We start from the raw sequence: 12,034 nt of genomic DNA on the forward strand, positions 1-12,034 counted from the left end.
AGCTCTTTTAGAACAAGACTGAGCAATATAATTGAATTTAGAAACTTTACTTAATTTATATTAATTGCAATATACATATTTTTATATTGAGTATGATCTCCCTTGGCCCTTTTCTGGAAACAGGGACCCAGCTACATAGCTATTTGCTATATAACCCAGGCTAGCCTAAGCATATGATAGCCCAACCTCAGCTTCATGAACATTAGGATTGCAGGCATGCACCATTGCACCTGAGTTTTTCATTTTTTAAATCCCTGATCACATTGTAGAACTATTTGTAACATCTCGTTTATTGTCATTTTTATCAGAAGCATGTAAGACCTTCTCACTGCTGCCACTTTTATACAACAGGGTTTGTTTCTGTAGCTCAGGCTGCCCTTGATATCAGTGTCTTCTTGCTCTAGCCTTCTTATTGAGGTGATCACATGCAAGTATTTTCATACCCTATGTATGATATATTTGGTTGAATTTCTTCTTTGACATCTGTAGAAATGAAAAATGGGTTTTAGCTCATTATTAACATGATAAATTGTTTTAAATATGCATATTTTTAAGTTTTGAGGAGTCACAGATATTAATAAATGTCCTTAAGCTAAAATATAATTTTTAAAACATCTTCTAGAAGACAGGTTAGTTTCAGTAGCATTGCTTAGAACAATTTATTGCTGCATAAGTAACTGAAGTTAATTCAAGGTTCACAGAAGCATCCATTTTATTATTTTGAGACTGAAATATTTAAATGGAATAGTTATGTTTGTTCAACATTTCCTTAAAGAATAATCAGAATGTAAGTTTTCTGAATTTGAAAATAATAATGCCCATATCTACTCATACATTTTTGCTTATCTGTATACTTTGGGTAGACAAAGCAAACTGTATGCAGAGTTTTGGGGTTTGTTTTTCTAATCATCAGCATCTGCTTTTATCTCTCAGTTTCAGTACAATATGATGGAACTATTAGTTTACATGTTTTGGATAATTGTCAAACTCTGTACACTGGAGAGATTGAAATTTTCTTAATATTGATAGTGCAGGAGGTAAGATGTTATCATAAATTATCATATTATTTCCTGTGGGGCAAGTCGAATTGTTTTGCCAGACAGAAAAACTGGTAAGATCGAGCAGATTAAGGAACCAAGCAATTCTCATAATTGAGAACAGAAGGCATTTGAATCTACTCCCAACTAGGTTCCTGTCCTGGACCACATGATCATGACACCCTACTAAGAGGACCATGACAACTGATCATGTAGCATAGTGCCTAGAGTTCTCCATACTAATGAGGTATCCTAGGGTTTAGCCAATAGGCTCCTAGGGTTTGGCCAATAAGCTTCCCTTCTCAGGGCATCCCTTCCTACAAAATGTGTTTAATCCCTGGTGCACCCTGAGCAAGTTGTTTGCATCCTTTTCCACCATGAGTAAACAGTCTGGAAAAGCAAGCACTGTCTCTCTCATCAAGGGTTGGCATGGGTGGAGGCATATAGAGCTTTATTTAAAGTTCTGCAGAAGACCTCTCCATACTCCTGGCACTCACTCTGAGCTAAGCCAGACTGTAACACCCGCCCCCCATCTTAGGGTCCTTGGGTCCCTTTGTCAACCCCTCAAAGTTTTCAGAGGCATCTGGGTGCACAGGAGCTTAAGAACCACAGACTCCACCCCAGCTGCCAACATTTCTCACCCAGAGAATATGGATCAAGGCCCCTTTCTTAGGCTGCATTTACCTCTCCTGAAGTTTCACCTCCCCTGAGCAGTGTTCCAACACCCCAGCGGTGAAACGAAATGCAGAACCACAATTTCCCGTGTAACTAACTGCCTATGACCATTTTCTATGACTTTCTTTTACTTATATTTGTTCTCTGTGCTCTAAAGCTATTTTAATATTACAGTAGCTTATAAATTAAAGCCTACAGTTAAAATAAAGAAAAATAATTTTAAACATAAAGTCGTGTGTCTGTCTGTGCATGTGTGTGTGTGTGTGTATGTGTGAGTGTGTGCACGTGTGAGCATTTGCATGGACATGAGCATCAGAGAACAGCAGCTAAGTCCTGCTCTGTTACTTTCTATTTTATTCCCTTGGATCAGTGTCTCTCAGGGAACCTGGAGTTCTTAGTGTTTGGTTAGTTTGATTGGCCAGCAAGCCCCAGCAATAATCCCATCCCTTCCCTTCAAAGTGGGCCAGGCATTCTGTTTTAGCCGCACAGGTTTTTACATGGGTCTGGGAATCAAAATTCTGGCCCTCACGCTTACACAGCAAGTGCTATTATAACCCACTGAGCCAACTCTATGGCCCCTAAAATTGTTTTTTAATGACTATATTTATAACTATACTATTTAAAAGATATTTCTGAGTGAAACTTTGTGCAAAGCGGACATCACTTTGTCACAAGGAAAAAAGAGAATATAAATATAAAGTATAACATTGAACTGAAATGTTAGTTAATCGTTTTGTTTTTCATTTGCATCTTGTTTTATGACAAAAGGCAGACTTTTGAGAACAAATGCAGAAAATGTTACAGTATAAGCATATTTTCCCAACTCATAACATTTGTAAATACCTAGCAATGGATTTTTTTTCTAGTTGAATGTTTGCTGACTCTAAAGAAGAGACAAGTTAAAGAGACATCAGTTGTCTTCAGTCACATAGTAGGCAGGCAGTAATCCAAACTTTTAGTATTGTATGGTGTCTCAATAGGCTCTTTCACAGTTAAACAGTTGGTGAAACCCTCACAAGTCTTTTTAAGTTGCCATTGGATATCAACACAGTGTAGAAGCCAAAATACTTGCAATTAGACATTGTGGACTCCCTTCCCACTGGTAACTGGCCACTATAACTTATTTAAATATCATCACCATATTGTCATCATCACCATCATCAGCATTTAATATACCTACTTACTCAGGGTTTGGCACAGAAAACAATTATTTTCTCTCTCTCTCTCTCTCTCTCTCTCTCTCTCTCTCTCTCTCTCTCTCCCCCCGTGTGTGTGTGTGTGTGTGTGTGTAAAGGTTTAAGGTCTGAGGGGATAATTTTAAGATGGATCTACTGTTTCAGGGAAGAGAAACTGGGGTGGAGAAATTAAGAGAAAATGGACAGAGTCTGAAGGAGAGAGAAACCCATATTGTGATTCTGAAATTTCAAGGTTGAAAGATGAAGTGGATGGATCAGACATATCAGATAGGTGTGTCAATGGGTTTTATATATGCTATATTTAAGATGCGCAGGGGACAGTTGGGGAAATGAAGTTCTGGGCTGGTAGGAGGCAGATAGGTCTCAGTCTGGATCTGTGCTGGGGCTAGGTAAGAAGAGACTGCTTCAGAAGAGCATGACAAGTGTGAAGAGCCCTTGGAGTAAAACCATACCACACTGAACACATGGTTAACAGTCTTTGCTTTTATTTAAAAAATGGTAGCAGTGAAAAGTGAAAGAAATAGGACCATGCTGCTGAGAAATCTATGAGATTTCACCAAAGTTCTTAAAAGTTAATTTTCCTGTTGTTGAAGTCTTTATGCATAGCTACATGATGGAGCTAACTTGTCTCATTGTTAATACTCTTGTGCAGAAAGCCTACACCATTCTTGGTTTCTCTAAGCCTTCTCTTACCTTGCCACAAGGAATTCCATGTAGAATAGCCACTAAGACTTTTTTTCCTTTTTGATCAACTAAATGTGATGTAATTTCTTATGCACAGTCTTGCTCTCTGCTGGCCTCTTAGCTCAACTCCTTCTCTTCACTTACTCAGCCATGGCTGAAAGATCTCTCTACTCTTATAGCCCTAGAATGGGCATTTATGGTAATTATTCAGTAAATACATATGAAATGAGTAAGTGACTCTGCTTATATGTTCTGTAAGGAGTCAATGTGGGAAGGCATGTGATGAGTTTGGCAATATGCTGTGTGCCGTTCTTGACCATGCTTGCCCTGATTCATTCTTCCCTTCTGTTCTTCTCATTCAGTCATTTGCTTTCTTTTGGATTCTATAAGCTCACAGGCTACAGGCAATGTGAACAATTTCATTCAATTCTGTGGGCTTTCTCATACACATCTTCTATTGAGGTATTCTGTTCCCTACTCTACTTAAATAATTCAGTCAAGGCTGGTAATGTAGCTAAGTTGAAAGGGGCTTGCCTGGTATGAGTGAAGTCTGGGTTTGATTCCCAGTACAACATGAAATGGGCACAATGGAACATGTCTGTTAGCTACTTGAGAGGTAGAGGCTGGTAGATCAGAAATTCAAGACCATCTTCAAAGCAAAATTAAGGCCAACTTGAGCTACATGAAACCTTGCTTCAAACGATATTAATAAATAACAACAATAATAATTATACTTGGCTTTGTGGTCCAAAGAACATTATTGAGTAATAGCCTCCTGAGAGGAAGTGCCAGGAGAAGGAAGATTCTTGGAGTATGTTGATTGTGACAAGGCATAAAACTTTACACTCAGGAAGCCTTACCCTGATGACACTACTGTCCGGTGAACTTGGCATTACCTCTTCATTAGTGACAGCCATACCGATTCAGGCAATGTGCTACTTTTCATGCACCACTTTGCTTTTGAGTTGATTCTATTGATATTCCTCTTTTATATGTACTAACTCAGCTGAGGTCACTCTGTGCTGATTTGCAAGTGAGGATTGAAGCCCAGGTGGTCTAATTTCAGACTTCTACCCTCAGCTGTGCTTTTATATTCAATAGTGCCTCCATAGCAGGCCCAGGGTCATGGAGTTAACGTTTATTCTTTAATGTTTGATTTGAAACTTTGAGAAAAAATAATATTCAGCTTTAGTTTAAAAATATGTTACAGTTTCTCCCCATCATTGTATTCTACCTCTTCAAATTTCTTTTCCCTTAAGGCAACCCTGTTAACAATATTTTCAGAGGTTTTTTTTTTTTTTTTTTTTTTTTTTTTTTTTTTTTTTCCATAAGATTAAAATAAAACCACCCATGGTATATTTGCAATTTTCCCTTCAGCCTTTTGTCTTCTGAAAAGGTAGCCTGTTTTCAGTTGGTTGGTAAAAGTTTTAAATACAAATAACTCAAACACAACTTTGGTACATGTATATGTTTTTATGTGTGCATATATGTACACACACACACACATGAATACTATGTAAAACTTGGATTGATTCCAAGGGAAAGGTGTGCCACCCAAGTCTAAGGAAGAATGATGAAGTTAAGTTCTTACCTGCTTGGGGATCTAGCAGCATAATTTTCTACCTGATGGAAACCTACTTTGATTTGAAAACTCCAGGTGGATAAAATTTTCAAGTTCCCAGAAATAGAAATGTTATTTCCTTTACTTTGAAACAAGCATTACTTTAGAATAAATTTGACAATGTATATGTGACTGAGGCATTTTGATGCTTAGAGAAAAATGAACAGTAGCCTTTTGCAGCTACAGAAATGGGTTTTGACGCAGACTTTCTGAAGTCAATGTCAGAGTTTTGTTTCTAGATCCTTCTATAAAGAAGGGCACCGTGATTTCTAATCAGCAGGATACACACACACACACACACACACACACACACACACACACACACACACATCCCTTAGTGGAAATAGCTATACTTTTTTGTTGTGCATTGGAACATTTTCCTAAAAAGAGAGGTCACCAGAAGCACCGAGCAGAGAACTCCCAGATGGCACCCAGATCTGATTCTCTTTCAGCAGCTCCTATTCAGCAGATGGATGGGAAGGCTGACCTCTCTGACACTTCTGCATCACTGCCTGCTACTCCAATTGCCTTGGTGAATGTTTTTTCATAAGGCTTCTTCTGGTACCTCAAAGATTGATGCCTGGCTGCCCGCCTGTGTTATGCTTCATTACGCCGCGACTCTGTGAGCTGGAGAGATGCAGTGTTCTATAAGAGGGAAAATCCTAGCTCATCAGAATCTCAAACATATCATACAATCTCTCAGGTTGTGTGTAATATCTCAGAAGATATTATCTTTTCTAGATGTATTTCTAATTCATATTTATTTAAAGCTTACCTTTATTCTAATTTTTTTCTCTTCTATGGCTAGATTAAAAACAATGTAAACAATTCTCCAAAACTATCTATATCCAACTGTTTCCAACATACCTGCTAAGCCTCAAAGCCCTAGTGATTTAGATGTGGATATTGCTGATTTGCTTCTTTCATTGTAGCCTTCGTGGCTGAGAACAGACACCTGGGTGGATGCTCTTCGTAAGCAGTTTCTATCACCTTAGGGGAAGCGTTGCTTTAGGAGAAGCCTGTTTCATTCCTTGTGAACTAGTGCTATTACTCATGCCTTATTCAGTACTAGCATGAAAGGTAAACAAGAAGTGAATGCCCAGCATATGCTAACTGTGCACTGAAGTGCTTCTTATTATGAAGTGATTCATGATAGTTTTGGGTGCCTATGTGTAGGACATTAGTACATGTCCAAACAAAGTGATTTTTGTTCAGTTTATTTGTGTTGTAAAGCAAGTAAATTGTTAAGGCAGACTGTTTCTGGTCAGATCGCTGCAGTGTTGGCCAACCTTCTATAGGATGACTTTGATCCTTTCTGGAGACCCTCACATAATCCCTGCACTTCCTTAGAGATGAGCTCCTGAAACACTCTGTGCTCTGCCTTACCTCCCATCTCACCAGCTAGTTTATATTTCCATGACGTGGTAAAGCAAAGAACTTGGCACATGACATGAGTACCTAGATGGTTCTGGTTTACAGCAGACCGACCGAGGTGGCACAGAGACCTCTGTGACACACAGTTCTGAGAAGAATCAGGTTGCTGACGTCTCCTAAGTCACAGGTCTTCACACAACTGGGCTTCAGGGAAGGTTTTAGTGCTAGTAGACTTTTGGCTTGGAAACTGTATGTACTAGCTCATCTTTGAGCTCAAGTTGGCTCTCTTCCTGATGCAGGTTGGATGAATTTGTTCCTATGTGCTAAGACTGCCACTTGGTCATGAAACTATGTAGGAAGTGACTTTTCCCTTTTTGCAGATCCAACATAAGGCCAGACTATGCAGACTCCAATTTCCATGATTTCAAGATGCACACCTTCACTCGGGTGACATCCTGCAGGGTCTGCCAGATGCTCCTGAGGTAAGCTTTCTCAGGCCCTTCTTCCTATTTAGATGAATGGGTGTAGTTGCGAAGTACCTCAGACTTTTCTAGCAATCTACCCAAGGGTCCTCTGAAGCAGAGGTATTACTTTCTATGCCTGCTGGCCTTGAGTGATCCACAGCCCTTTTGCTGATGATAGTGCTATGATCCCACTTCCATTACACTGGTTATTTTAGATAAGCAGAACTTAGCACTTTTTAATACACCATTCTCTACTTTTTTTTTTTTTTTTTTTTTTTTTTTTTTTTACCTTTCAGGGGAACATTTTATCAAGGCTACTTATGTTTTAAGTGTGGAGCAAAAGCACATAAAGAATGTTTGGGAAGAGTAGACAATTGTGGCAGAGTTAATTCCATTGGTAAGTCATGTTTATTGTGGGGATTCTGTTTCTAATGAGGACATAAAGCTTGCTAAATATAATTAAGGCCCAATTGACTCTTAATATGTGTTTATTGGAACATATCTTTTTTAAATACATCATCAATAAGCACAATTAGAAAATTGCTTAAGATCTGTGTGACTTTTCTACATGACTTAGTTTTAAATTGTTTAATATTTATTTGACTTTTATATGTACTTGGAAGCAGAGGTCTTCAGGATGTACTTGTATGGTTTTGTGGCAGCCCGTTCAATTACCTCCATCCCAAAATATATCACCGAATTATTTGAATACTGCCAATGCAAATAGTAATAAAAACAAAAGGAGAAAGAAAGTGTTCTTCTATCTTGAGCTCTTAAACTTTTTCTTTCTTCTCTTAAATATTTAGATCAGATTCGTTATTGGTTCCAGAAGCAAACATTACACAGACTAATTCAAGAATTCATGAATTGAATGCATTATCATTTTCCACATTGAACAAAGCATATATCTTTTGGATTTATGTAAACAGTTTCTGCTTGGTCTTTAAAAATAGCACTCTATGCTTGTTGTATGGGCTCATTGGAAATTATGCATTCAGTAGCCTTTGCCTCTCTCTGCTCCTCTTGAGCTGTTTCCCTTCTCTTTCTTTTCTGGCCTCTTTATTCTTTCTCTTTCTTCTTCTTTCTCTTTGTCCTTTTCCCCTGAGTTCCTCTCTGTTTTATCAATAAGACCTTTTAAAATCAGGAAGAGTTTTTGAACACAAGAAAGGAACTTTAACAGCTTGAGTTCAAAAGGTAGCCATGTCAACCTTTGATTTTCCCAGAGGAGAAGATGGACATTGAATTATTTTGGATAATGTGAAGAAGAGCAGAACAGAGAATGTCTTATTTCAGGGCTGAGTTCAGAAAATGGACAGTTGTAGAACAGTGAGACCTCTTAGAGGGCAGAGATCACAGCACAGCCCTGTCCCTCCGCTCCTTCAATAGGTATCTTCAGAGGGTGCCATGTGCTGTTCTCTGTGCCAGGCAAGGACAACCAAAGATCTTGACATTGACTGAGTTCTTCCACTGTGTTAGCTACTGCCCTGTCCTACAGATACTCTTTAGTTTTTATAGCAGCCCTTCCCATGGCCAGTCAGTCCAGATGGCCTCTGCTACTTGCTGGAGACGGTGAAGTGAAACAGACAAGGTTACCGTTTTCATCAGTCTGAAGGTCAGAACCCTTTACAAGGTGGTGAAATAAACAGCGATGTTCTGCCTTATGACTGTTACTCTTCAACCATCAGCCTGATATAGCAACCACTTAAAGTTTGATTGTTTCATCCTTACCCATCCCATTCTTCAGTGAGCATGCTATTTGCTTAAGACAAGCTAGAGTGCTTTCAAAAGTCCCATAGTTTTAGATTTGAATTACTTAGTGAGGGCCAGGTGTCCTTAGGGGCCACACCTGTCCTCACCCTATAAGTCCTGAGAACTGGGACATAAATACCTTCTGATCCAGGGCCCCTTATTTTAAAGTGGAGAAACAGGTTCATTAACAGGTGAAAGGAAGGCAACTGAGGATAAGAATGCAAGTGCCTTGCAGGCCATAGATCATGAGATATAAAGATATCTTCCCTTACAAGGCAGCAGCATTTCGTAATTCTTGTAATTCACCATAAAGCAGGGGAAAGTTCTCTCTGGTTCTGTTTTTGAAACTCTATGTTACAGGAACACCTGACCTTGGGCTTTTGAGCCTCTCATGCTGACCACCAGGCTCTCATATTCTCCACATCCATGATTTTCTCTTCTTTTCTTTATGACTGTTCCTGCTTCAGACTTTGAAGAGATGAGTGAGTGACGTTGAATTTTCAGAATTAACTAGTAGTATGAAATGTCAGAAGCTACCCAGCAGACTTTTATTTTCCTCAGACCAGGCTTTGTAACTTAGAAGCCCCATCTTCAGGATATAGGGTCTCTATGTGATCCCTGCATAAGCACCTTTTTAACCTGTTCCTCAACAGGTTCCCTCTGAAAACTAGGAGACATCACACTCACCCATCCTTGGACTAATGTAGGCAACTGTTGAGGACAGACTTCCAGTCTTAGCCTGGTAGATCTGCTTGTGAGTGTGGTAGAGTAGATACTATGTTGGGGTTAGAGGCAAGCTCCTCTCATGTTCTCTTTCCTGGCCTGCTGAGAATCCCTGGCTGACATGTTTTGTAGTGAAGATTTAACTGCTTGAAGAAGTTCAGCAATTTGTTTACCCAACTTCTGCAGCCTCTGGGGCAACACAGATGTAAGGAAGAGAGGAAAAAGCCCAAGATGCATTTGGAGCTAGATATGTGCTTTACTTGAGTGGGAATTCTGTCTGGAGGGGAATGTGCTGCTTGGTGAACTTGACTTTGAGAAAAATTACCCTAACAAGGTAATTTTGTTGTCAGGTAATGTTGACTTAAGGGAAAGTTAAATGATATATAATAATTTCCCACATAACATAAATCATAGCTTGAGACTCACTCTTACTTTATAGTTGTTTCTAGTCCCAAAGCTTAACCCAGTCTACCTGTATTCTCAAGATAGAAAGGGAAATTATGGCTGGCTAGTGTAGTCAGAAGTACATCTATAGTTTGAGGTGTCATGATACATATGGATGATGATATTGTAATAAGCCATGGACACCTGTGGACGGAGAACATGATGTTTCCGTTTGAATGGGCCATATTCACAGAAAGAAGTGAGGAGGCGAAGCATGATAGAGTAGACCAGGCTCTACTGGAGGCTAAAAATCCCTCCCCCTACTCTGCTGTCATTGCCACATCCTCTTGCACCCAATAACCATCTCGCTATTGCCCTGGCCTCTCAGGTTTGCTCATTGGAAGCTGTTAGCCAGTCCAGTCAGGATACCCTCTTTCATACTCCATATCAGACTTATTTCTTCCACTTAAGTTGCAACCCACATCTCAGGAGAATTAGTCTTGGCTCCATCTACAGATCCAGATGTGATACCTTCATCTTCAGTTCATGTATCATCTCCCAGTTGCCTTCAAGTAATCTCCAGTATCTGGAACAAAGGCACTTTCCTTATGCCAATACGTGCTGTCTGACTTTTTGTAAGCTGGATGATGCCTTCTCTCTCTTTACTCACCTTTTGTTTTTCTCCCATCTTGCTTAGAACCTACTGCTACAGTGTTGATTTAGATGGAAATCTCACTGTCTCTATGTTTCTGTCTGCTTCATCTTATTCCTCAGATAGATATTCTTAACTGATCTTTCAAACCCTTTTAAAATCCAGTGTATCACTCACTTCTATTCCTTCGTTTCCTACAGAATACTGCCCAAGCCTTCCCCTAACAGCGCACATAGTTCTGCTCATTTTTCTGTCTCTCTTTTGACCATTCCTTACTGTTCCCAACTGACATTGCATTTCTGCCTATTCACAGTTCTTCAACTATGTTGTCATATACATCTTCTTTGTTTCTCTTTTAGTCTTTTCTTCCTTGTTCTATTCAGTTCTTGAAAACTCAAGCAGATATTACCTCATTTGGAAGACTTTCTGGTACTCTCCATGCCTGGCCTTTCTTAGTCTATCAGTTATCTGTGTTTTCCTAGCATCTTATTTATAATTAACTTTATCATAGCGTTTATCACATTTATGATAATTGCCATCTGGCTGATCTCTCTAAATAGAATCAACCATATGCAGTTGATGTTTTGACCTAAGGGAAGACCTGGTGTTGGCGTATGTGGATGGGTAACCTGCTAGAGCAATAGATGACTGAGTGAGGGTCCTGAGCCCTGAAGATTACTAGCATCTGAAGTCTAGAAGCAGTGGGTGTAGGAGTTTATCCAGGCTTGGGTTCTTTGCTTGTGGGATAAAAGCTTGATAAGATGGTTGACAAACGAAACAAAACAAAACAAACAAACAAACAAAAGCCCTCATTCTGTGACTCACTGGGTTGCTCTTTAAACATGAAATAAACTAAGTAAACCTTTTACATTCCTTTCTGGGTAGTTATGCAAGGAAAGACTTATGCCCTAGTCACAGGGAGTACACCTGAGGCAGGTTAATGTGAGGCACAAAAACATAACAAAACAAAAAACAACAACAACAAACAGATCACAGAACATCTGGTGCCAAAAACAAAACAAAACAAAACAAAAAACCAAAAACAAACAAGCAAACAAACAAAACCAAGAAAACCTTGTTTTATATAAATCTACTTCCTGATCCAGTCGGTTTTATTGTTGGGATTTTTGTTTGTTTGTTTGAGCTCTTATTGCTACCTCTCGATGGGATGGAATATTACCCCCTTTCACCTTACAGATCCAAAACTCAGCCTTTTCTTTTCTTAGTTCCTGTTTACTTCCTTGCCAATCATTAATATCACCTTGATATTAATATCACCGATGGTCATATGACTTTAATTCTTTAGTTTCGAGGGTAGGGCTCATTTATTTTCCTAGGTTATATTGTCCTGTGACAGTGGGTACCCACTCCCACCCCTAACCCCAGTCTCTAGTAGCTTTAAAGTTTAATTCAGAAAACACACACTGTTTACTGGGAATTCATTGGTCCTCCAAAGCAGGGCCCTCACCAAGTAT

The 12,034-nt window shown here is 39.2% G+C and overlaps 1 protein-coding gene across 3 annotated transcripts in view; it reads left to right on the plus strand.

The window, feature by feature from the left end:
* Positions 1–12,034, plus strand: part of Vav3 (vav guanine nucleotide exchange factor 3) — a 321,021-nt gene that overhangs the window by 204,120 nt on the left and 104,867 nt on the right. For all 3 annotated transcript variants that reach the window (XM_076933154.1, XM_034500278.2, XM_034500279.2), the window contains exons 16-17: positions 6,968–7,069; positions 7,348–7,448. In XM_076933154.1, coding sequence (XP_076789269.1) covers positions 6,968–7,069; positions 7,348–7,448 — 203 coding nt within the window. The remainder of the gene's footprint in view (positions 1–6,967; positions 7,070–7,347; positions 7,449–12,034) is intronic.

The sequence above is a fragment of the Arvicanthis niloticus genome, chromosome 4 (assembly GCF_011762505.2).
Source record: "Arvicanthis niloticus isolate mArvNil1 chromosome 4, mArvNil1.pat.X, whole genome shotgun sequence".
Classification (NCBI taxonomy): Eukaryota; Metazoa; Chordata; class Mammalia; order Rodentia; family Muridae; genus Arvicanthis; species Arvicanthis niloticus.